Raw genomic sequence first — 27,928 nt, 5'->3', positions numbered from 1 at the left:
ATTTCCGCCTTCATGTTCTCCTTCTCTTAGCGATGGTCCATGTTCCAGTCTGACCACCACTACTTTGATTTGTCTCTCACTTCATTCCATTTTGTGAAACATCTGTACATCCACCTATTATGTGTTTTTCCCTGCCTTCTTTATTTCTTGTAGCTTGAAGTTCATTTTTCTGCAATGCAATCTACATATATATATATATATATATATATATATATATTGCTTGCTAAGTCCATCTCTTCAGAGCCTTGAGTCATTTTCACTACTGTGGCTTCTTCAGCTCACCTCCCACCTCCTCTGCATCAATAAGGATGATATAAAGAACATGTATCCTCCTTTTTGGATTTCTTCTGTTCTGCTGAAAATCCACCTTCTACTATCATTCCCTCTGTTTTTTTGTATGATACAGATATTACTACTGTTTCCTACCTGACATCAACAATTTCCCTCCTTTGCTTACAGGACACCATATGTATGGCCTTGGACTGCTACAGTGTTGACTTGTAACTATCATTTAATTTACTCCAGATTGGTGTTTTTCTTTACAATGTTATTAATTTTAGCCAGCACCAGTGGTGTGGTGGGTTAAAGGCATAACTACAGCCCAAGTGCTGTTGGATGAACCTTCATGCTTGATCCCCGTTGTAAGCCAGGGAAGTGGGGGATGTTGAACTTGGGGTGGGTGGCAGGGCTCCATCTGAGTCACTTGAGGAAGTGAGGAGGAGACACCATCAAGCCCATTGCATGCTAATTTTGTGGATGGGGCAGTGGCACACAGGGGGAAGGAAATTGGTAGAAATACTCCTTGGCAGTAGTGTGATGCTGCCGCAGATACCTCAGTAATATCATTTGTCCAAACATGGGTCAGGATTACCCGAGGAAGACTAAGTCAGGCTCATTAAACCCAGTAGATGGAGAGGACCTGGGAACAGCTGATGATTAACTGTATTTTATTAATTTTATTTGAAATAATAAAATGTGTTATTTTGGTTTCACTTCATAATCTCGAATTGCTGAAATACCAAATTTCAGCATTCCGAGACCATGAAGTCGAAAATTCAGAATGCCGAAAGTGCATAAGAGCGAATTTGAATATCTTGAATCTGCGCTTATGCATTTGTGGGTATGTCGCATGTAGTTATGGTGCCTGAAATTGCAGGTGAGTGAGTGTTTGTGTGTGTTTTTGTACGTTGTATGTGTGGGTAAGGGTAGGGAGGTATAAGTGTGAGTGTTGGATTTGCTGGTGTTTGTGTATGTGTGATGTATATTTCTGTGTGAGTGAATGCCGTGGTGTGAGTTTTTTTCTTTTTTATGTTATGTGCGATCTCGGAGTTGGTGTATATATATATATATATATATATATATATATAAGTAGGGGTGGTGTTGGGGGTGCAGGGGGGCTTGCCCCCCTGCTTATTATGTAGTGTAGGGTTGTGTGTTTTGTGTGCTGTGGGTGGAATGGTGTGTGTGTTATGTGGTGTATGTATGTTCGTAATTGTGTGATTCATGATTGTGGGTTTTGGTATTGTGAATGGTTCAGCTTCATGGTCTCAGAATGCTGAAATTCGGTATTTCAGCATTTCGAGATTATGAAGTGAAACCGTTATTATTTTCTATGCTCATAGAATAACAATTAGTAAGAAATCCATTAAAATGTTCTAACCTATCTATTAGATAGCTCAGTTGTAATTAAGAAATATAAAACAAACAAAAAAATAATAAAATCTATCCATCCATCCAGAACCCCTTTTTCCCATTTTTGCACATGGGGTTGGGGTGTCACTTCAGCAGTGGCAATCATAGAGCAAAGGTTCACACCTCCAGGTGGCTAGCCCTGCCATGGTTGTTCTTCCATACTGCACACTCATGTACATTCACACCTGTGGCCAGGGTATCCAGTCCACTGTCTACATGTCTTTGGAATGTGGGAAGAAACTGGAGCACCCAGAGGAATCCCACATGAACACGGGGAGGGCATGAAGACTTCACATAGAATTCATCCCAGCCAAGAATTGAACTGGGGAACCTTTTGCTGTGAGGTAACAATGCCATGTGCTGTGCCACTGTATCACTCAAATTATTATTAAATAAATAAAATAAAATGTAATAAATTTCCTACTCTCTCAGCACAGAGACAACACAGATGACCCTTATTTGTTAGCAGCATGGGCAGTGGGGAGGATGACAGATGACCCTTATTCGAGTGACAGCATGGGCAGTGGGGAGGATAACAGATGACCCTTATTCAATTAAGAGCATGGGCAGTGGGGAGGATGACAGATGACCTTTATTTGAGTGACCGCATGGGCAGTGGAGAGGATGACAGATTACCCTTATTTAAGTGACAGCATTGGCAGTGGGAAGGATGACAGATGACCCTTATTTAAGTGACATCATGCGCAGTGGGGAAGATGGGGATGAGTAGCTGTTGTTTTCTTGCTCTTCCTGGGAGGAAGGGAAGTGGTTCTGACTTGTTGCCTTGGTTAATGACTAGAGGAAACACTAGGTGTAGCACCCATGGGTGATGACTAGAGGAAACACTAGGTGTAGCACCCATGGGTGATGGCTAGAGGAAACACTAGGTGTAGTACCCATGGGTGATGATGAGAAGAAACACTAGGTATAGCATCCATGAAGTGATGACTAAGTGGAAACACTAGGTGTAGCACCCATGGAGCTCAAGCCTGCAGAGCACTTTTTGTCTGCCTTGGGTCTGGGACCAGCATGCTTGTGGGGGCACTCATGCTATCTATGGTTGGTAGCAGGTGTAGAGCTTTAGTGAGCCGACATGGGGAATAGGAGGTCCAAGTGGAAGGAAGAAGAGATCACTAGGTCCAATAATCTGGCCTTTTTTCTGCTGTTCAGCTCTTGCCTTTCTGGGGTAATACATTGGCCAGTTAGACCCTCCAACCAGTCGGCCAGGGAACACGTAGGCTACGGAGCTGTTGCATGGGCTGGAAAGCTCCTGGCTGTCCCTGAGAAAGGAATAAATGGGCCAGTTGGGTAGTGGGCAGGGAGCCATTGGGCAAGAGCTGGTTATTGGCAAAAAAGTAAAGCAGAATGAATCAAGTCTGAGATAAATAAACCTTAGAAAAATGCTATTGTCAAAAGAGCTAAGCTTCAACAATCTGTAAAAAAAAAAAAAAAAGAGAAGATGACAAAATTTATAATTAAAAAGTTCACCACAAGATTGCATAGATGTTAATTTTTGCTCAAACTGTTGGCTGTGATAAACTGTTCATCATGATGTTCTTAGTGTTTCGCTGTTGCAGTCATTACATCCGGGTTATCTGCTTGCAGGTAGCCCTCAGTCGGCCTGATTAACAAAGTCTTGGGTCCTGTGTTGGTTGCTGTCCCTTCTTTCATGATGTCAGGTCGTCAGGGGTACAAAACATGCAGCCAACACCATTACATCAGTCTTTCTTGCCATGCGGTGCCAGAAGCAGTTCGCAAGTGCTGGTCAGCCGACTCCTGAAATTTTCGTTTTAGAGTTTCAGAACCGAAGTCTTCAACTAACGCTAAGTACCCCATTGGGGAAACTTTTTCTTGCTCCTTACCAATGTCAGTAAAAGTTAATAATTGCATTACTTGTGGAAAGCAAATATCTCATAAAGATTTTCATTCATACTGTATTCCTTGCCTAGGCTCTGACCACGACGTACCTTGCTGTCGGTTTTGTGCTTTATTTAATCAGTACACTGTCCGTTGTCGGTATATTTTCGCCTCTAAATTTCGATTCTCGGTTTAATTATCCAGAAATGTCGTCGGTTATCTATCTGACTACAGACATTCCGAAAAAACGCAAAGATAAAGACAGGGACAGGCCACCGAGGTCCAAAACTGCCGACGATGCTTCTCCTAAGCCATTCGCTGTTCGCTGGTACTCAGTGAGGTGCTTTCGCAGCCCCTGATACTCGCTACTTCTAATTCGCAGGCCTCTACTGAGACTCATTCGGAATCTGGTATGCTGCGAGATGCTTCAACTATGGAACCCGCGGATGTCTCTACCTTGTATGTGTCCAGAGCGCTGTGCAGGCACTGGCTTCTGAGGGTGTATTCAGGCCTATGGACTTGCATATTAAACCAACACCTCCTTCTTGTCTTAGGCCTAAATCTTGAACCATGCCTAAAAAGCCAACGCCCAGGCCACATGCTCAGGCCTGTATGCCTAAAAAACAAATTATAAGAATGGATGAAGGATCTAATAACTCTAATCAGGGGTAGTCAACCCCCCCTTTCTAAGAGGCCCAGGACTGAAGTGATTTATGAATCTTCTGACCAGGATTTTGTTTTTTCTGATTCTTCTGATGATCTGGATTTGCCCTTATCTACTTCAGAGGATTTTTCTTTTGGGGAAACCTTACATACTCTAAGGGAGCATTTCCACTGGGAAAGCCAGGATTTTTCTGATTCAAAAAAGAGGCTTAGGGATTTCTTACTCCTACCTCAGCATAGGCCTTTAGCTATTCCTCCTGTACTATACATTGTTGATGATGCTTTTTCAGAATCTAGTTTAGCCCCTGATTCCTTGCCTCCTACTCCCAGAAAACCAGACCGATACTACAGGGTTCCTGAGTCACACAAATTTCTTTTTAAAAATCTTATTGCGGATCCAGAGACTATTTTACAGGGGCCCAAGGGCATTAAGGCTTTTACTGCTAAAAATCCTATCCCTTCTGATAGAGACTCCAGGGCACTGGATAGATGGAGTAAGAAGGTTTACACTTCTGCAACCTTGGCCATTAGGGCTTTAAACTGCCAGTTTCATATGTTAAAGTATCAGCAACATGTTATTGGATTGCTTAAACAGAAAATGATGTTGATTCCTGACTGTGTGGAAAATAAAGAATTACAGGATTTAATGCATTCTGCTGAACTAGTTGGAAAACATACTTTACAATGTGGTTAGAGGCCTCTTGCAGGGCCGCTGTTACTGGGTCTGTGCTCAGAAGGCATGCTTGGCTTAAGAATCAATCTTTGCCTGATCATGTTAAAGCTAATTGTTGGATGCTCCCTTAAATCAGGACCACCTGTTTGGTAACAAGGCTGAGGAAGTTCTTAAAAAGATGGAAGATAAAGCTAAATCTATGCAAACTGTTAAAGATTTCTTACAAGTTCAGCCTCCTAGATTTAGTAGGCACTGGCCTTCTAAGAACTGATCCTTTCCAGCCCCTTCCAGGTCTTCTCAAGCCAAACCCAGACACAGCAAAAACCCCAGGTTTCAATCACAGGGGACACACAGGACTAAGCAGTGGTGGGGGGGCTCCACTTCCAAATCTGGGAGTAATAAGACTCCCCCCTAAGGTAAACTGTCCCAATGACTTCCTTTTAAAATTTCTAAGCACTTGTCAACTGGCTGCCCCTTTGGGGGAAAGATTGCTCTTCATGTAAAGAATTGGGAACTCATTACCCAGGGCAAATGGGTTTTAAATGTAGTGTCCCAGGGATACAGATTTCACTTCCATACGTTGCCAACACCAAGTGGGTGACCAGACCTACCCCCAAATCAGTGGGCAGAGGCCCAAAAACAAGTACTTTCTCTCTTAAGCATGGGGGCTATTCAACTGGTACCGGAAGAGGAACAGGGACAAGGATTCTACTCGAGACTTTTCCTGGTATCCAGAAAAGACAATTCATGGCATCTTATCCTGGACCTGTCTACTCTAAACACCTTTCTGGAGATTCCAAAATTCAAGATGCTGGCTCTTCAACAGTTACTTCCTATACTAGGCAAAGACGCCTGGTTGGCAACACTAGATTTAAAAGAAGCATACTTGCACATCCCAATCAGGGAATCTTGCAGAAGATACCTGCGCTTCAAAGCAGGCTACACGCACTATCAGTTCTCTGCACTACCCGTTGTCTTATCTACTGCACTCAGGGTATTCACAAAGTGCCTAGCTCCTGTTATTGCATTTTGCAGTCAAAGAAATATTCAAATATACCCATACCTGGACGATTGTCTAATTCAGGCAGAAAGCCAGAACATACATTTGAATCATCTGGCCTTTATACAAAGGGTTCTAACTTGTTTGGGGTACACCATAAACGAAAAGAAATCACACCTGGTACCCTGCCAACAAATTATATTCCTGGGAGCAAGCCTGAATACAACTTCCCAGATGGCCTACCTCACGCCAGAGAAACAAATTTTTTTGACAACCTACTTCAAACAAGTGGCCACAAAGACCCTGCTATCTGCAAGACAAATACTGCAAGCCTTGGGGTTCATGGCCTCCAGCATTCTTCTAATTCCATATGCAAGACTGCATATGAGGAAACTACAGTGGTATCTAAAAAGCCTATGGTGTCAACATTCTCAGAATCTAGAAGCAATGATTCCTATCATACCTTGCATACGCCTAGAATTCCTTTGGTGGGCAGAGGCCTGACACAAAAACAAGGGACTACCTTTCACACCAACCCCTGCCGCCCACACCCTAACAACAGATGCATCAGACTATGCATGGGGGGCTCACCTGGCAGGGAAGTGCATTCAGGGCAAGTGGAACCCAAGTCAAATGCACCTGCATATCAATCAAAAAGAAATGTTAGCTGTACAGAATGCTCTGACAGCCTTCAAGGACCACATTCTTCCAGGACAACTAATGGTACAGACGGACAACACCACTGTTATGTGGTACAGAAACAAACAGGGGGCATACATTCTTACCCCCTTTGCAGACTAGCCATGGCATTGTGGAACACAGCCTTGAGCTACCAAGTGCACCTACAAGCTCAATTCCTGCCAGGAAAGTTAAATACACTGGCAAACGTACTAAGCAGAAACCTTATGGACCCACATGAGTGGAAACTGGAACCAAGGATTTTCAACATATTGACAAGCAAATGGGGGAGCCCAGATATAGACCTGTTTGCCTCTCCCCAGAACTACCAATTGGACAAATTTTTCACAAGGACTCCCCACAAGCAAGCCTGGAAAGTAGATGCTCTGTCCTTCAGCTGGAAAAACCTATCAGTCTGCCTTCCCCCCTCTGCCTCTGCTCTCCAAACTACTACTAAAAATCAAACAGGACAAACCAAGGATGATTTTGATTGCTCCAGACTGGCCGCACCAACACTGGTACTCCCTTCTTCGCAATGTGTCATGGTTATCCCCATGGCACCTACCTCAGACTCCTTCCCTGCTGTCTCAACAGGAGAACCAGATTCTGCACCCTCAGCTTCTAACACTGAACCTTGCAGCCTGGCTTATTACATAATCTCTCCTTTACCATCCCTCAGTAAACCTGTGATGGATATCATTTTAGAGGCAAGGAGGCCTAGTACTAGAACATCTTATGCTGAAAAATGGAAAAGATTATGTGCCTGGAACCAATCTCAAGGAATGAGCACAGCAGAGCCCAATTTAACTCAGATTTTACAATACTTAACTGAGATTCTTCACAAGGGCCTGTCTTTTTCCTCCATCAAAATCCACACCTCAGCCATTTCAGCTCATTATAACACAGAACCTCCCCCCCCTTCTCTCATCCACTGCTCAAGCAGTTCCTCAGAGGGGCCAGAAATTAAGACCACCCAGGAGAGCTCCAACCCCAGCCTGGGACCTTAACTTTGTTTTGGAGAAACTCACTCTACCTCCTTTCGAACTAGCTGCTACTGCAGACCTAAAATTTCTTTCTTGAAAAACAGCTTTCCTTTCAGCAATCACTTCAGCTAGAAGGGTATCTGAATTACAGGCCCTTATGGCAGTGGAGCCTTTCATCATCTTTCATGCGGACAGGGTGTCCCTCAGAATCAATCCATCCTTCATGCCCAAGGTGGTATCCAGTGTGGCTCTTAATCAGTCCATTCATTTGCCAACCTTCTTTCCCAATCTGTAGAACAAAAGAAAATGAATATTGCATTCCTTAGATGTGCACAGACAACTCAGATTCTACTTGGACAGGACTAAACCTCAAAGGAAATCTGAAAAACTGCTGGCAGCATTTGCTGCAGGGGCAGAGGGGAAGGCTATTTCAAAGCAAACTATTTCTAAATGGATAGGCCATTGCATTCATTTCTGCTGTAAGCACCATGGAAAACCTATCCCCCAGGGGATCAGACCTCATTCCACCAGGGCTGCATCTACCTCTACAGCCTTTCTGAGAGGCATCCCTACCATGGACATCCTAGAAGCTGCTACCTGGAGTTCTGTACATAATTTCACCAAGCATTACCATTTGCCAATTTTCTTTAAATCCAGAGCTGACTTTGCCACTGCAGTCTTGCAGGGCCTTATAGCTGGTCCTAATGCTATCTAAATTCCTCCTCCCAACCACAGCTTTGGAAATCTACCCAAATGTAATGACTGCAACAGTGAAATGCAAAGAACATAGTACAGTTGTGTACACGTACCATAAATGTAGATGTTCAGGTGTATTCACTGTTGCAGTCCTGGTTACTCTCACTCCAGCCCCCTAACTTCTTTTTTGATATACCTCTACTTTCCTTTACTATGCTTAAAAGCTTTTGGGTGTATTTGCTTTTTTGTTGGAGGAATTTCATTGTACTTTTATATTTAATTGTTCCCCATTAGGGGGGCATCTGACATCTGGGGCAAGAAAAACTGATGTCATGGCATTGGCTGCATATTTTATACCCCTGATGACCTGACGTTATGGAATAAGGGACAGCAACCAATGCAGGACACAAGATTTTGTTAATCAGGCCGACTGAGGGCTACCTGCAAGCAGATAACCCAAATGTAATGACTGCAACAGTGAATACACTCGAACATCTACATTTATGCTGTGTACACAACTGTACTTTCTCCTTGTCTAGAGGTGAAAAAATTCAGGCTATCTGCTGTTTATTATTTTGTATCCGTGTACCCTTTCCAACCCCCCCCCCCCAAAAAGAAAAATGAACAGGCTTTTAGTGAATTTTTGTATTATATCTCTGGTTTCCCTGACATCAGTATGTTTCGACCATCCCCTCATCATACACTGTAATGAGTTACCTTCAAATTGCAATAGCTTCTGCAAGTTGTCAATACCATTATTTATTAAGCAACCACAGAGATTGGGTCATGGTGGTAATTCTTCTAGCACATGACTGTGCATTATTTCAAGTGTTTTATTATTATTGTCCTAAATTCTAAATTAAGCTGTCACATAACAGAGACTAAAGAAGTGGGTTCAGACATTTACTTGTTGCCGAACAGTGACATGTCATGTAGTCTGTTCGAAAGTAGAAAAAATGTTAGAAGTTATCATGACACTGAGCTTTAGTCTGCTTTTCACAGGAGGAATCTTATTCTGTGAAGCCAGTTTACAGCTCTATATACATTATATGTCATATATGGTGTCGGTAGGAATTGCCATATATAGGGTATGTTTCTGTCATGAGTCAGTCCTGTGCTACCTTAACAGTAGAAGAACAAGTCTGTATTCCATATTTTAATGCAGCCCTTATTATAACAAACTGCATATGCTATAGCAGTTATTAAAAACAGATGATTCAAACAGAAAATGAAACTGTTTAGGCTATGGCCTTACCTACAGATTAGTGTATATTTTAAATCAGAATGTTATGGAGGTATGTGCATGCTTCTTTTTATACTGTTAAGATTTTAATTATGTCTCGAACTGTTCTATTTTGCTGTTCTGTTTTGCTACTGTTTCTCTTTTATTGAGAGTGGATGGTAAGTATTCTTTGTTTTCTGTTTAGGTTCGCCTTTCCTATGTCTACCCAAATGACTATACAAGACTAACTCATATGGAATCGGACAACAAATGCTTTTATCATATGAATTCATATGCAATGAAAAGGTAAAGAATACAGTCATACACATCATGAGTGTTTCTGCTGAGTTTTGAGTATCTACTGGTTAGGAAGACACAACAGGGTATGATTTATTGGAGGATGGATGCATTACATGCATACCTTCTGCAATGTTGCCAGAAAGTGTATCAGAGTCACTTAAACACATAAGAACTGCTCCAAAACCCTCACCCTGGAGTGCCCGATTGTGATTGAACAATGATTTGTACTTAAGATGTATTCTTTTCATGATGGTTATAATGGATATTACCTTTTAAGTGGTTTGATCACAGAGGTTAACAGTTTAACAGTCACATTGTACAGTTTTGCTTGTTTTAACCTCTGCATTGCATTTAGAGAGTTATGGATCTGATTTGACCAGGTGACTGCACCTTATCAGGTGTAACTTGCAGAGGGGATATTACATTACAGACTTTGCTAAAGCCTCACTCTCATGCTTTTACATGTAGTGTGATCTAGGTATATATATAATTTGCAGGTATGTGTAATTTTGTTTTATGTTTTTGCAGGGGGCAAGCTACAGTGCATGTGGGGGGAGGGGGGTGCACCTTCCACACCCCCTGCAAATTATATATATCAACTCCAAGATCACACTCCAGTGAGGAAATGGGTAGATTTCCTGATCCTGACTGTACTGCGATCTACATTCAAAATATATAGTTAGTTCGATGTTCTAAGTTCTGATATTGTGCATTCTCACTGTTGTAAATGTCCGTTCTTCTCATATCAGTTATTGAAATTTTGGTGTTCTGTTAATTCGATGAACTAAAGTAGATCCACTTTTGCCACAATTTGCCTAAGCATGTAGCAGTTCATTCTTCCTTATGCTTTAATGCGTGATATCATGGAAGGTTTGAAGAGCAATATCTTAATTTTTAAGGTTAACAGCAAGATTTGTTAAATAGAATGGGTTGAAAATTCCAGGCAAGAGCTGTATAACATTAAATAGTGTCTAAAATGGGCTATAAAGGCTTAGATCCAGTGGAATTAGTGCAGAGTCTTGCATTTAGGTTATTTGCACCATGATAGCAGAGATGCTGATAGTTAAACAGCAAGAAAAATGGACCCAGTGCAATTGTAGCTGACACTCATAATGTAGCTATGTTTTATGCCAAGGCTGTGGGGAAAGCCTCCATGATGCCAGGTACACCTAGGAAGGTTTATCCAGCAGAACTGAAAGGGCTGATGACCCTCTTTGGGTGATTGGTGAGGCTACATTTGAAATGCAGCATCTACTCCTGTAACAACACCTCTTTAAGGACAGGAGGGTAAATACTGAGTGAGGGCAACAGAAATGATGCTAGGGCTTGCTTCAGAATTCATAAGTGTGTGTACACTCTGAAAAGTTGGCTTGGTGAATGACATGGTGCAGTCCTTTAAGTGTTTCTGGTACATATGTAATATATGAGAGAGAAGTGTTAGTAAGAGAATGAGATGCTTAGGTAGAAGGTGGAAGAAATCAGATTAGAACTCACAGAAAGCATGGCGGATGCCTCTAATAAGCATTTCTTACAAGCAGTAACACAGACCAGTAAGGCAGAGACATAAAATTCTAGTAGGCTAATAATACAGAGGTAAGTCAAATCTCCTTATGTGGATCACTGTTGCTGTATTCTTTACTAAAGGGACTCTGTGCCAAGGGTCGCCCAACATCAGGCCAGTATACTAAAACCTTATGATCTTGTAGACCTTGTACTTCACGAGCATGCTTCCCTGTCAAGATGTAGGGCATAAAGGTGATGTACGGACATACATACCTCAGAACGTCTTTGCTGTCAGTCCAAACACCATCATTGATCTTCAGTCTGAACGCTCCTCCTTCAATACTGGTTACCTAGCCATATTTCAGATTAGTGCCCCGTTGGAGTGTCTTCTCTTCTTTTCTTCTTTTTTTGTGAGTTTACATGTCATCCGGAAAGGGAAATTTTCAATGTGGGAAGCAGATTCCCCATAAAGATCATCATGAGCAGTGTGTCTTCGGTTTGGGGACTTCTCTTTGACATATGCAATAATTTGTCCCTAAGACCATATGTAGTCATCTTTCCTCTTTGTTCATTTACCTTGAAAACCAACATCTTAAATTGTCGGAGCAGGGTACTATGGCATAATCTTCCCGTCCCAAAGGTCAGCTGCCTGCCAAGAAAAAGACCAAGAAACTTAGGTCTGATCTGTTTGCCATCCTGCCTCCACTGGACGTCTTTCTCGATGGGGAAAGCCCAGAGGATCTCCCAGTTGTTACGTCACATTCCTCTTCCATGACCCAATCGAAGACTGGCATTGATCCAACTTCTTGCATGTAATTGGAGGCTCTGCAAATGTTTGGTATGGATGTTGCGGGGAACCTCGGCTGATTATCTCAGAGGGACTGAAGGGGATACCAAAGATACTTTTCAGGAAGAGATTCCTACTACGTTGGTTGAGTGTAGGCAAGGGTCTAAACCTCATAGGGTGTCCCTCTAAAGAAAAAGTAAAAAAAAACAAGCATATTTCCCCTGCTGCTAAAGATCCCCAGCACGAATGACAAGATTTTACCCGGGTGTTATTTAATGCACTGATGGCCTTAAAGCCTCCCCAATGAATTTCTATTTTTGCTCCCCCAGGTCTTCCACTCCATTCAAGAAACCCAGAGAACAGGACTCCTATGAAGAGGAACTGTATTCTTGGGAAGAGTCTTTGACATGTTCCTCACAGATCCCTTCTCCCTTGAATTATGGCTCTGAGAAGGAAGATTCTATTAGCCCGATCTCTCTCTATGAAGAATTCTGTTTTGGGCATACTATTTCTCATGTAATGGAGTATTGTAAATGGGACTGTTCTGACATCCACAAGAGGTATTATGAGCTCTTCTAATGGAGTTCTCTAAGCCCTCTGCTGTACCTCCAGTTTTGGCTACCCTTCTAGATACCTTTTCAGCAGCCTCTGTGATCCTGGATCCTCATCCTCAAACCTGACAGATTTTACAAGGTGTCTGATGAGTGTAAGTTCCTCTACAAATGTCCTTCTGCTGACTCTTCAATAGTGTCTGGTTCTTCTGTGAAACTCTATAAACTTTTGCTTTCTACTAAAATATTTTCTTTAGACAAAGATAGAAGAGCTATGGAGTGGTTGGGAAAGAAGGTATACACTGCTGCCATCTTGGCCTTTCAAGCTATTCAATACCAGCCCCTTATGACCAGGTATGTTTTAGCCCTTCTTTCTCAGGTGTCCCAGGCTGTCTCAGACCTTCCAGATTCTCAAGGAAGGGCCTTGGCCCTCTCTTTCCTGGGTTCAACTTCTCAAGTAGTCCACCATTCTGTTAAATGTAGTTATGATGCCTCTGATGCATCCTGTAGAGCTTCTGCTTTTGGTTCTGTTCTGAGACATTACTCTTGGCTTCATCTCCAGCATTTGCCTGATGATATTAAGGCTAAACTGTTGGATGCTCCTCTTGATATTAAGAAACTGTTCTGTGGCTGCTGAGCTCTTTAAGCCTCTTCTGGATAAAGGTAAGGCCTTGCAGAAATTGAAGCATATTTTTGTGTCTCCAATTCCTAAGTACCAGAGGAATTATCCATCTAAATTGCCTTTGTTTGCATACAGCCGCGCCATCCTCCCAAAGGTAAGAAGGGTTATAGACAGGGTCCTCCTTCTAAGTCTACTGAGACTCCTGCTTCTCAGAAATGTCATTTTCAAGATAAACAAAGTTCTTTCTGATTGCTTGCTTCCCGTTTTCTTGTCAGGTTTACTTATCCATTTGTCTTTCCCTGCCTCCTCCCAATTGGTTAAGGATCACTCAAGACTTTGGAGGTCTGACTATGATCCATCAGGGATACTTCATGGTATGGAAAGCCCTTCCTCCTTTTCTGGGCATCCTTACACCCCCTCAGAAACAGCTTCCTTTCTTCCCAGAACTGCTTCAGTGCCTTTTGGTACAAAGCACCATTCAAGCTGTGCAGGGAAGGGCTTTTATTCCAGAATGTTTCTGATTTCGAAGAAGGAGGGCACCTGGAAACCTATTGTGGACTTTTCTCCATTCAACACCTTTCTGAAGGTCCCTTCCTTTTGGATGTTATCCCTTCAGACCATGTTTCCTCTTCTTTTTCTCCAGGCTTTCCAGGTCTCCGTGGTTCTCAATGATGCTTATCTTCATATCCCAATTCATCCCTTTTCAGGAAGATTTTGCATTTCTTTGTTTCTTCCTTGCATCTTCAATTGTCTGCTTTGCCATCTGGCCTTTCTACTGCCCCAAGGGTTTTCAGCAAATGCCTCGCTCTTGTGATTGCTTTTTATAGGATGAGAGGGTGTTTGAATCTTTACTTACCTGCTCATTCAGGCTTCCTCCCCTGAGGTCTTGCTTTAGAACCTCTGCTATACTGTTTGACTCCTACAAATCCTGGGGTTTACAATAAACATCCAGAAATCAGTCCTGGTACCTTCTCAGGATCATGTATTTCTTAGCTGCATGCTCCAGACCATCCCAATGCTGGCTTCCCTGCCTCCTCCCAAGGTTGTTTCTCTACTCACCTTTTTTCAATCCATTCTTCCTTGAGTTTCCGTTGCAGCCAGGGAATCTCTTAGGGTGCTAGGATTTATGGCCTCCACCATTCCTGTACTACCTCTAGCTAGACTTCATATGAGAAAACTACAGTGGTTCCTAAAGTCAGTATGGCTCCAACACTGTCATCCAATAGACTTTTTTAGTCCCTCTTCTTCCATGTCTCAAGTTTGAGCTTCATTGGTGGATTCATCATCAGAGGTCGAATGACATCAACATCAAGGAGAAGAGAGTTCTCCTTTTTTCCCCGCAGACCTTTCATTCCCTTTTTCTTCTAGGGCCTCTCAAAATCTTCACAGAGAATACCACAGTGATGGTACATGGTACATCAACATGCAAGGGAGGGCATGGACCTATCTTCTTTGCAGACTAGCTCTTCAAGTTTGGGATCTAGCTGTCCAGTATCTAGTGAGTCTTCAAGCTGTTTACATTCCTTCAGAGTGAAATATAGTGGTAGACTCTTTGAGCATGTCCAAAACACAGCTTATGAATGGATGCTTGTTCTGGACATTGTCATCAGTGGGGTACTCCTCGGGTAGATCTTTTTGCCTCACCTTTAAACAGACAACTTCCTGTTTTTTGCACTAGAGTCCCAAGTTCTCTGGTTTGGAAGGTGGGCACCCTATCTTTTTCTTGAACTGGGATGTTGCTGTTCACCTTTGCTTCCCTTCCTCTGAGTCCAAGGGTCCTGCTCAAGATAGAGCAGAACTCCCCCAAAATATTGTTGGTGACTCCCTTTTGGCGGAGACAGTATTGGTTCCTGCTTCTTCTGCAACTAGCCAGGGTTAATTACCACAAGTTGTCTGACAGAGGGTGGACTTACTCACACAAGACGAAGGGTCTGTGATCCATACTCACTTGCCCAATCTTCAGCTGATATTGGCGGTGATAGTGTTTTGATCCCTTTTAGGCACCATTTTTCTGAGTACTTGCTTAGGGGTCTGCAGGAGGCCAGGAAACCCACTACCAGGAGAATCCTATGTGTCCAAATGAAAAAGATTTTCTGTGTGGTGCTTTGCTTGTGACCAGGATCCACTTTATGTGGAGCTGCCTCTGGTTCTCTTATTTGTGTGAATTTTTCCATATTGGCTTTCCATATTTTTCATTTAAAGGTCACCTCTCGACTATTTCTGATTGTCTGCCATTAACTCCTCCTCTGGCCTTTAGTTTTCAGGTCAAGCAATTTCTTATAGGCATCCTTCATGTCAGACCTCCCAGGAAGCCTATTCCACCATCCTGGAACCTTAATTTTGTACTTGAAGAAATTGACTCAGACTGCTTTGGAGTCTGCAGTTTTGGCTTCCTTGCAACTTTGTACTTGGAAGACTGTTCTTCTTTTAGCCCGTATCTCAGCTAAGAGAGTATCTGCAGGATCTTATGGGTGCTCCTCCTTTTTTAGTTTTTCATAGGGACAGGGTTTCTGTTCGTACTAATCCTTCTTTTATGCCCAAAGTGATTAATAAATTGTCTGTTAGACAGTCTATTAATTTGCCCTCCCTTTTTCCTTCTGTGCAGTCTGCTAGTGAGAAGGTTCTCCACACCCTGGATTTGCATAAACAGTTCAGATATCATTTATACAAGACTAAGGCCATTTGCATGTCTGAGCAGGTTTTTATTTCATTTCATCCCAGATCTCTAGGTTTGGCTGTTTCTAAGCAAACCATTTCTTCCTGGATATCTACGGCCATTTCTTTTTGTTACTCCTTTCATGGGAAAAGCCTTTCTACCTCTTTAAAGCCACATTCTACCAGGTCTCTGGATTCCTCTGGCACTTTTTTCAATGTACTGGATACCAGTTCCTCCCATAAGCCTGCCACTTGGACTTCTGTCCATAACTTTACTAAGCATTACAAATTGGATGTTATTTCCAGAGCAGGAATTGGCTTTGCCAGAGCTATCCTGCATGGGTTTCTTGAGGGATTTTCTGGGTCTTCCTCCTCCAAAGTTTCTTGTTGAGCTTTTGTACTCTCCCTTTAGTAAAGAATACTGCAACCGTGATATGGAAGGCCATAGTACAATTGTGTAAAATCGTAGCTAACAGTAGAAGACCTTCTCTTCAGTATTGCAGTATTCACTCCTTCCGTCTGCTCTTTTCCTGACTTGAAATTCTTTCCTTTTTATCCTTCTGGATGCACATGCCCCTCCTAATTCCTAGGACTGTTTGTTCCTCCTGGCACTGTTCAGTTTTGAGGTATGTATGTCCATATGTCACCTTATTGCCCCACACCTTGAGTGGGGAGCATACGTGTGATCTAGACATCTATAACATCCTAAGGCTTTGGTATACTGGCTGGACGTTGGGCTACCCTTGGCAGGGAATCCCTTTAGTAAAGAATACTACAACAGTGCAGAGAAGGATATCTACTGTTATGGTAAGAATTGACACAACTGTACTTTCAATGAAGCTGACCGAAAACAGAAAGACCAGCACTTCTGTCCTGTCCTGTCACAGTCTTACCTTTCTTTGTTGGACATCCTTTGATTGTTCGCACATAGTCACACAAAGGCAGGTGAGATTTTATGATCTATTTTGTAAGAGCAACTTCTTCTTCTACTTTCGGCTTTTTCCCGGTTAGGGGTCACCACAGCGGATCGCCTTGTCCGCACACTGAATGGCAGTGGAGTTTTACGGTGTCGAGTTGCCAGCCCGGCGCCCAACCTTCCACAGAAGGCACACTCACACGCACACCTAGGGCCAATTTAGAGTGTCCAATCCACCTACAGCATGTCTTTGGGATGTGGGAGGAAACCGGAGCACCCGGAGGAAACCCATGCGACCACAGGGAGGACATGCAGACTCCGCACAGAAGGCACCCCAGCCGAGGATCGAACCGGAGAACCTCTTGCTGTGAGGCGGCAATGCTAACCACTGCACCACCGTGGCCGCCCTATTTTGTAAGAGCAACTAACAGATATAAATTCATTAGTCCTGCTAATAAATGTCAGCCCAGCACAATAACAGCAACCACAGTACAGTAGTATGCATCTGCTCAGGTTTTTATTAGGAGTGAAAAACTTGAGAAATAATTGGAAACATTGTGTAGTTGCCAGTGGAGCATGCATGTGTCTGTGCTGCAGTTATGGGTAACAATATTAATTGTGTTATTTTTAATTGTATCTTTATCTATTTATTTGTTTATTTATTTGAAGATGGGCTAGTCCTTCCTTATACCGTTTTCATTCCTAGCAAACAACACACACAAAAATCAAATGACATTGTTATTAAATGAAAACATTTGCAGCAGACTTGCAGAGAAACAAGCAGTGGTTAATAAAATTAGCGTTGAGTGCGGTTTTTAATGCAAGACAGAATGAGTGCTGTTTACATCTGACTTGAGGTAAAAGAATGTTTAACCGTAGTAACTGATACAGAATGAAAGAAGAACCATAAGCAGAAGCAGGGGATTTCAGAAAAATTGACAGCGTAGATGAACTTTGTAAGAGCTTCTTTAGATTAAGCTATGCTGAATGTGTCACTAAAACACACTAATAAGCACATAGTTTGTGTTCATTTGATTTAGAGCAAAATCTGTTTAAGGAAATGCTCTTATGGTACTTGGGTATCTGCACTTTTAATGGCCTGTTAGGCCTATACAGCTACTGGAGCTATAAAGCTACTACTTTTCATAAGGTAAATTTACATTTTAGCAACAAATGTCTTATATTTATGGAATAGTTAGTTCTAGTCCTGGGTAAATGAAGCTACCACTCAGCCTAGATTCAGATGCTTTCTGTTCTTTCTGACAAATCCACTACAAATCTCTTTAGGTAATTCATAAATCTATAACAAGCCATAATTCAAGAAATAAGGAAAGAGTGAGATTTTGGATGCAGATGCTTAAAGAGAATAACAACCATCATACAGAATATTATATTTACAAAGTAGCAGAAATTGTACTGAGAACTAAGGCCAACACAGGAATGAAGAAAGAAGATTTCTGACAATATTGATGACCACAATTAGGAATAGGCAAGAGGGGCTGGAATTTACTTGATAAAACTGGCAAAGGAACCAATGTATTGGGAACAAGTAATTACAAAGGTAAAGATAATAGAATGGGAAGAGGCCAAGAAGACATTTAGATTTCAGGCTAGTGATTGCCATCCCTGTCAGGGAATGGTATCAGACTACAGAGAAAGAAAAAGAATCCTAAATGTGAGATCTGCACTGATTTAGTTTTTAATTAAATCTAGAACAGAGGGTGTTATTAAAAAGGGATAATTAATAGGGCATGTAAACTATTTGCATGATAATGATAGGAATCAATCAGAGGAGGTCAGAAAAGATGGGCAAGAGAGATTAAATAAGCAATTCACAAAGAAACAATGGGAGGACATGTGCAACAAAATCTAAAAAAATATGATTCTTACCTGGAAGTGTTTGCATAGATACTTTTATACCTCAAGCAGTCTCCGAAGAGTTTTTCTTCAGGTAGATAGCAAATGTTGGAAGTGTAATGAGGAAGAAAGAGGTACCAGGGAGAATATGTTCTCAGAGTGTAATGAGTTGGCAGATTTAAAAAATTCCCTACAGTGTACTCTGTCAAGAATAGTGAGTGAGCAAATGAGTGTAATTAAAGAAAGTTTTTTTTGAGCTGAGATACAGGATATGAATTGCTCAGACAAAGTAAGGTCTTGTTAAGTTTAATTCTGGTGGCTGCCAAAAAAAAGCAATTACTAGAAAATGGAAATCTGTGTCTAAACATAGGCGCCGGAAGCTGGTGAAGACTGGGGTGGGTGGGGGGGATGGAGGGTGAGAGGGGCACTTAGTGATCTAAAAAGGGCAATTTTTTATAACTATTTACTAACGCAACACAGGTTCACTTGGAGGACATTTAATGCATAGCCAATTCCCTTTTGGTGCTTGAATTAACATTTTCTGATTGGCCTTACCTATCTCATGGCTGATGATTGTATATTAGCCCTAGTGAGAATAACTCTGATCATACCGTAGATAATTTGAGGGAACCCATGTAAGAGATGCAGCATTTAGGAACTGCCTCTATCCATTGGTGGTATTAGGGGCAATCCTGGAATATATTTTCTATTACCCATCCTTAGATCCAAGTTACATTTGAATATGGATGGATGAGCTTTGTTTTATTTTTATGGATTGTCATGATATCTAGACATTTAAATCTTCTAATTGTATACAAAATATAGAACTACACCACTATATTAACTACATTTATGTTTAAAATAGAGTCTGTATGATTCTTCAGTAATGTTTTACCTTTTATAAAAAGGTGTCTGAACATGACAAACATATGCAGTTTGTATTTAACACAGATAACAATTTTCTCATACATTTATACAAAATTAAAGAACCAGTTCAGTTGGCATCATACCTCTCAACCTCTTAGAGCAAGAAATGTGGACAAAGCCTGACATAAAGGGAGGGACAAAGGCCCAAAAATAGGGACACATTTTAAATGTTGTTCTTGTATACTTAGAAAATTGCTAGAATAACAGGATTTGTATTGGCATGCATTTTCATAAGGAAATGAAGTTTGAAACTCAAATGCTTGTCATTATTTAGTGATGTTAATCCTTAGATCATTCCAGTGATTTGTCAGAAAAGCACAAATTTTATGAGGAACAGACCAAAAACACGAGGCAAAAATCTGGACATTCTGCGAAAATCTGTACAGTTGAAAGGTATGGTCGGCATGTAGAACTAATTTATTTTTTCATATACAAACTACTCTTTAGTAGTCACTGCTAAAGCAAATGCAATTTATTTTAGAAACAGTTAGACTTCAGATTACAATGGTGACAAGTTCAGGTCATCACCAATGGCCTTCTTCTTCAGGTTCAACTCAGTAATGTACTGAAATCTTATTAATGTCCTATAGAAGGTATTTAAGGTGCATGCTGCAATTACAGCTAGATAGTTAATATCCAGGGTCCACTGGATGCGAACACTGTATAGTGTCTATTACATTTTTTTTTTCCAAATAATAGGAACCATTTGTCAAATGATTGGAATCCATTATAATCTATTTTCTTAATGGCATAGATCACTTGACTGGATAGCAGTTTTGTTAAGTCAGGTGGTGATTTGAAATATGTGGACATATTCTGAGAACTTAGAAGTGTCTTTCAAATAACTGGAAAATGAATGAATGTTAACTACCTGGTATGAACAGTATATTCTGCATACCAAATGGAGTAGATAATTACTGCAAATTATATCCAGTTTCTATGTTTAAGCTAGAGTGCAAATGCATTACCTTTCCATCTGTTTCGTACCCGAGTTCACTGTCATGCTTAATCATATACAGCCACAAACACATTCACACATATGTATGCAAGCAAGCACAAACACACAGACAAACACAGTAAAGTATATATAAATAAACAGACCCTTCCTAAAGCATATATAAACAAATAAACCAGCATATATAAACAAACGGACCCTTCCTAAAGCATAAACAAATGGACCCTTTCTAGATCCTATCATTTCAAATGGTTACTCATTTACAAATATTATTCATCACATAAACTGTTATATACCCACTAGCCTAGTGGGACTAATTTCGTCAGCAAAAAGTGAGTAAATAAATAAAACTGTTAAGGGGAGGCCTTCCTTTTGAATCTTGTGACAGTCTTTAAAGACATAGCAGCACTCAATGAAGAGCTGACAGTGCATATTGCTTGTCTTGCCCTTGGTAAGACTCATTTAATTAGTGCAGTACAGCCGTTTCCCTCCTTTTGAATTTTTCCAGTTGAGGATGCTCTTCAGGTATCTCTCTTAACATACTGTGTCATTATCGAAGACCTAGAAAATTGTTTCTTGAGCTCCAGTGTCCAGCATGGACAGTTTGACTAATGGTATGCATATATGTTAAAGATATTTTATGTTCCGGCCAGCACTGTTTGATGGCCTCCGCTATCTTCTGTAAACTTCCATCTTAGATTGTTGCTCTAACAATGACAATATATATTTAATTTGAGACTGGGCAGCTTTTCCTGACTACATTGACATGAAAGACTTCAGTTTGTTCACAGCATTTGGTAAGATTCTTTGTTACTTAATGTTCATACAAAAATCTTTGCTACTAGAGACTCTTTTTCCTATTTGTATTCCAACTATATATCAAATCTTTGTGGAGGTACCCCTATGCTTCCCTTCAAAACATCTTCTGAATTTTTAATTTGATATTTTTCACTGTAATTTCTCAAGAATGGTGCTTGTGTTGTCAATTTTTTAAACTCTTCACACACTCCTACTGACTTCTTCCACATGTATGCTGTTCTCTTCCACAGTTGTTTTCCCAGCTAGCTGCTGCATGTTACTAGATGTGGTAAGAACTTGCAAACATAGATCACCATACCTAAAACCCTTTGCAAATATCTGTCTTTCTGTATGGTATATTTTCAATAGTTTTATTTTCTAACCTCTTTGAACCCCATGTTGGATTAGTTTCCCTCATAAAAAATTATTTCAGTTTATCTGAACTGGAATCGGTATTTTTCTCTTACTATTTCTCTTTTATTGTCTTGCCTCAAACCAGCATGCTGTCAGTATATGTCATTGTACCAGGTACTTAAAAAAAAATACGGGATTGCTCCTCAGAATATTTGACGCTAGTCCAATTGGTGATTTTTAAAGGTACACCATTTACATGGAGTGTTAAATATATTTAACCTTAACTTTTCTTTGTGAAGACAAACTTGTGAGACCCCTTCTGAAACACCTAGCTTACAGAAGTTTGGGGTCCTGCACTGTTACCAAAATGGTTCTTGAAGACAGCTGAAAATGTTCTCTTTTCAGATATCGTCAGTTCTTTAGGATTAGTGCATAACCTGTGTGAACCACCGACATCTCAATAACTGCAAGACAGTGTACCATAATGTATATGGAATTCTTGACTGTGAAGCTCTGTCTTTGTCTTCTTTCTTAGAGCAAATGGTACTTTCCTGGAAGCATACATTACAAGTGTATTTTTTTATTCCAGTCTGTGCCAAGTGCTGTTTTCCCATTCCCTTGGAAAAAAATCAGCATTTTCATTCTTCATCTTTAATATTCGTGTTACTGTCTTATCAGTTAATTTAGTTAGTCCTTATGAATGTAATGTCTTTAGCCCAGAGACTTATAGTTTATTACTTTTCAGAATTACAGAAGGAACATCAGATCTCTCACTTATGATACACAGTTTCAGGATACACATACTAAGGATAGGACTAGCTTCCCAGCAGAAGACTTGACTTTAATTTCTGTTGCTTGCTACTGGTTGAATAATTTCATCAGCTTAGTGCCTGGTAATAAGTTGGCTTTTGCTCCAATATCAAGGCTGAAGCAAATATCCCCCCACTGGTTTTGTAAGTTGCAATCAAGTCTTCCTGGCCACGTTACAAGCAGTGGTGCCCACAAATAAGTAGTTGGACATCTCACTGGAAATATCATCTCTATGTTTACAATGAATTTTCTTTTAATTTTGCTGCTGTTCTTTGTATACATTTGCAGAATATTTCTTTGTGCCACAATTCCTTCATGAATGGAGGACAGTGCGGCAGTTTGGGTTGTCTTGCTTAATGTGAATTTTGTCTGTCTGCACTGCTGCCATATGTTTTTATGGTATCTGTGCAATTTTTCAGTTTGCTTCCTTTAAGCTCTGAAGGCCTTGTCAGTTGACTGTTGTAGTTTTAATTCTGTTCAATTCTTTTGCTTGGTACTGTTGTATTGCCTTTTCAAGCATTAAGTATGATTCTTCAGGAAACTTTTCTCTAAGTTCCTCCTGTCTGATACCCATTGCAATGCTGTCATGAATAAGAATTCAGAAAGAGCTGCAAAACTCGATGACTGATTTTTTAACGTTAAAGTAGTGATAACTCTTTCACAGTCTTGCTGTTGGTTTGTGATTTGCTGTCATAAATATTGCCTCTCTTGCACTTCCTTTTTCTTGGGAGTGCAGAAAATTTCAAACCTTTCAGTCACCACTTTGCAGTCTTCTGGTTTTCCTCCTTAAGCTACTTCCTGTTGAAATTGTCTAGTGGATCTTTATTGGCTGTATTCTTTCTCATACGTCCAAACTGCAGTTAATTAAAGGGTAAATGCTTATTCTGGATTGTTTCCATTGATCTCTGACAGTGCCCATTAAAATTTACTGTTGGAGGTCTAAGATTCTGTTCTCTCTTAACTCTGGTATTCAGTCAAACCCAGACTTGTGGTGCAGAAAACGAAAAGTGCGAAGGGTAGTTGACTATTCTCTTCCAATTTCAGCTGTTTTTCAGGTTCAGTTTGGTATCATAGTAATTACTGAAGCATCACATATTTCTAGTACCTTGTTTTATCGTTGTATGCAAAGTAGCTAAAATCAAAAATCAAAGACTGCATTTGCATCTTACTTGTGAGTGTTGCTGTTTCAAACAGGTAGCCTGCCATGCTAGGTTTGTCTAATGCTACACATATTATGTAGTGAGACTTTCAAACACTTTCCCATAACATAATAAATATTTCCATCATCCTGCCAATAATTGTTTACCAAGTTCATTTGCAACTTACTGACTAAACAACTGTCTGCTTCATTTTATTTGCTTAGTGCTGTATCCAGTATCCTGTGAACTGTGTACACTTCTGCATGAATAGAGACCACAGCAGCCTCTTTCTCACTGCATTTATAAATAGGTGACAGCTTCACTTTCAAGACTGTGGCCACTAGTGCCATGCGTGCCAAATGAAAGAATTTCTGTCTCCTTAATTCATTCAACTTATATAGGAAGAACTGTATGCACAAAGTTGTCAGACATTCATGGCTTTCTCAACCATGCTGTTTTACTCTCTGTTATGGGTGTTGACTGGTTCAGAGCAGTATTTCTCATGTAGTGGTTTTCTTAGCCACGTTATCTTACTTCTCCATTCTGTAAGTTCAATGGTGTGGATTAGTGTTTTATCATTCCCCAGCCTAACCCATGAATGCAGATTCCTGGCAAGCTTAAACCTAATGACTTCAGATCTACTTAAGATATCATTAAGACAACTTTAGTTGGATATGTAATGTATATGCCTGTTCCTTATACCTATATGTTAATTGGATGTTTCTGTTGAGAAACCTTCTGTCACAGTTTGTGCCTCTACTTTGTATGTATCAGGTAACACATTCATCCATTAGTGTTGCAGGTTTCTTATGTGTTAAATCATGTATTTTTGTTCATTGTGTCCTCCACTTAGATTTTACTGGTTTCTCACCTAGTAGGCCCTTGCAGATAATGATTTCTTTATTTAATATTAAGTTTTTAGTACATAAATATCTTTTCTTTTAGTGATCAAGTTACCTGAAGGCATAACACTAGCCATTCTAAGGCTATGAGAGGTTAGCATTGCAACTGTATTTAAAGATCATGTCTAAAGGTGAGAAACAAACTTTTTTTTTGTATAAAAATGTGTTTCCATGCACGTGAACACTTTTTTATACAAAAAAAGGTTATTCTACACCCATATATAAAAAATGTTTTTAAATATTGCTTCTGAATGCATAAGACTAAATACATTAAGCCGTGTTTACTATATTAATAATTATGGAGAGTAGGGGCGGTTACGTCATTCTGGGTTCCAGCTGTAATAATGCTGGATAAGTGTAGGAAAGCAATTGCAAATTAGTGATGTAATTACCAAAATGATACATTAACAATATAAAAAAATGATTTAGTTTTCTGCCAAACTGTTAATTTAAAAGTTTAACAGTTAACACCACTAATTTACAGTTACTTACCTATGCTAATCAAGCATTATTAGAAGTGCAACCCAGAATGACATAACAACCTCCTGCCCTCCGATGAATATTAATGCCATAGACATGGCTTACAACATTTAGTCTTCCACGTTTGGAAGCAATATTTAAAACATATTTTTTAAAGTATTCAAAATGAACTTTCCTTTTCACACAAAAAAGTGTTAGTAAGTTTGTTCTTTGCCTTTAAACATGATCTTTAGTAAGTGATCAAAGCAGACGGTACAGTAGATTGCTGTGAAAGTAGATTACACATTAATCCATCCTGGCTAAGCTAACAGCTGTCTAATATTTGTACCCAACATTCCCCTGCCCGTACTACCAACATGTAACCTCGGCAATCCTTTCTGCTGTCCTGTTTCTCCAGGAGGTTGCTCTCTTAAAGTAAGAAGAGGCCAGAAGAAAGCATGAAGGAGTTACTGTGCATCACTAAATGTAAATATTTCGGTTTTAAGATGATATCCCTTGTCATATTCAAAAAGGTTCACAACAGAAAAAGTATTATGGAGGATATACTGGTTGTTTTGTTCTGGTTTGTAAAAAAATTGACACTACAGATTTGTATGAGGCAGAAGCATTGATGACCACAGAAAGTATTTTTGAAAGTAGTTGATGAAAATTAATTATTTAGGTAAGTGTGTACCCTTCATGCTCTGTATCTCATTATGATGGTAACCATGCACTCCTCATCCTCACACATATATTCACACCCACACATGCTATTTTTTATAACTTTTTTATTCCTTCTCTTCTATTGTTTATTGTATAAGTCCATTTATTTTCAAAAATGTGTCCTACTTATTGACATCTTTTATTTGATGTGTGCCGTGGCAGTCAGGTGGCCAGACTCGGTTTTAATCTTCCGCAGCATGCTGCTGTAGGTGCTAAGTGGTTGTATATGGACTAACCCTCTTTATTGGTACCCACAAGAGCCCTTAATTTTTAGTCATATGACAGCGAAGGCTCAGCACTCCTGAAACCAGCAGATTATGAAAAATCAGGAGGGTCTTACCTTTGAAGACAAAAGCCCTGCAAATTCTTCGGCTCATATGCAAAAATATGTGTTAGTTATACTGTACAGTTATTGTGTCCTAAGGCACACACCTGTGGTGACAAAAGGGAGTTGTCCTATGCTGCTTCATTAATACTTTTACCCCGATGCAAAGCAGTAGTTTATGCTTTGCAATGAACAGGGAGTTCAGTATTACAACTACACTTTAACACACCGATATCGAATATCTGTCAATATTCATAAACTCAAGTACTTGTTTTATAGACGAGGTAGGACAAACCTCACCAGTAATAACCAGCTATACTCAAGATGACAGTGTTGTAGCCTCCACTTTTGTGCCTTAGACAACAAACAATGTGACCTGTTGAACCTGCAACTCCACATTGCCATGAATAACCTGTGGTTTCCTATCATTTACTGTTAGCTAGAAAGGTTAGTGATCACCATTACTGTCTACTTGTAACCAAAGCTGCCAGGTTATGTACATTAACAAGACCACTTACATACTTAGTGTGCTTCGCCATCTAAGACCGAGATGCTGGTATAGACAGAAATAAAAAAATGTGAAACTGCTATCATGCTCATGTCTTGGCTCCACTCACTGCCAGAATTAGTAAGCCTAGTTTCTAGGTCACTGTCAGACTTTATTCTGAGTAGCTACTAGCTCATTTTAACCATATAGTGATTATTTAAACTGTCTTACTTAATTTAAAATGTAAGAATCATCAATGTTTACGTAATTTACATAAAATAATATTATATTATGTATATGTGCAGTTACCAACACATGGCTTTAAAATAATGAAAGCAGTAACTGTATTCCTGGGTTTAGTGCCTATCATGTCTTCAGGCCTACTGGAAGTTGTGGTGGAGTATCAGTGTTTGTCAAGGATGTCATCACCTCACAACAGATTCCGTGGGACTCCAGATTTTAACTCCTAAATGTCCAAATCACCTTGAGCTGTAGAACACCCTCTATTTCCCTTTCTGAGCATGATATTATATTAACACCTTAGCTGAAATCCTTATTAAACACAACACAGGGTGGGGAGACTTCAGCTGTCCAGAAGTACTGTAAAGACAGCGGTCAGCATAACCAACACTTCCTTTGATATTAATAATGCTAACTTTCTTGTACAGTTAAACATTCCTCGTAGGGGCCCTAATACCTATGATTTTTATCTTCACAAATATTGCCACCTCTTGCACATCTTCATATGTGTTATCATCCCCATTATACAAGAGCATAAATCAACGATCTTTTCCTTCTTCCTGTGAAAAAACCTGCATGTTCATCCACTTCTCAGAAACAAACCTGCTCCAGTTGCACGAAGACCTAATTAAATTATGCTGTAATTCTGTTGTGATGGATCCTATTGCTAAAGCTGCTGCCCAGGCCTCTGACTTCTACTCCTACTTAAATAGTTGTATTGATAAGGAAGTCTTTATGTGCACCAAATATAATGAGAAATTTAAAAGTACGGTCCTGTGGTAGAAAACCTATGAATAAATTGTACAACAATTAAAATAAATTACTTACTGCTTATAAGAGCTCTTATTCTGCTTTCTGTAAGAGCATGGTTAAGCAAACTAGTTAAAGATCTTAATGAAACCATTAGAAAGTTCAAAACTGAATATCAACTTAAAATAGCCACTAAGATGAAAAATAACTGCAAATCTTTCTGTATCTCAGGAAGTTAAAAACTAGCACCAAACAATGTTTAGAGCTTGTCCACAATAATACTTCTCACTCTAACCCAAAGTAAATAACTAAATAATATCCTAGATGACAAATTTAGTGCAGTTTTTACTTCATCCAGATTTTGCTGTTCCACAGATTCCACAGTCATGTCTACACCCTTTAAT

General features: G+C 40.1%; 1 protein-coding gene across 1 annotated transcript in view; it reads left to right on the top strand.

Moving 5' to 3' along the window:
* B4GALNT3 (beta-1,4-N-acetyl-galactosaminyltransferase 3) overlaps nucleotides 1–27,928 on the top strand; it is a 539,452-nt gene that overhangs the window by 209,264 nt on the left and 302,260 nt on the right. Inside the window, exon 10 of the mRNA XM_044087281.1 lies at nucleotides 9,670–9,770. Within this exon, the coding sequence (XP_043943216.1) occupies nucleotides 9,670–9,770 (101 nt within the window). The remainder of the gene's footprint in view (nucleotides 1–9,669; nucleotides 9,771–27,928) is intronic.

This window comes from Protopterus annectens, chromosome 11.part0, assembly GCF_019279795.1.
Source record: "Protopterus annectens isolate FY-2018-M chromosome 11.part0, PAN1.0, whole genome shotgun sequence".
Taxonomy (NCBI): domain Eukaryota; kingdom Metazoa; phylum Chordata; order Ceratodontiformes; family Protopteridae; genus Protopterus; species Protopterus annectens.
This window is presented reverse-complemented; position numbering and strand designations above follow the sequence as displayed.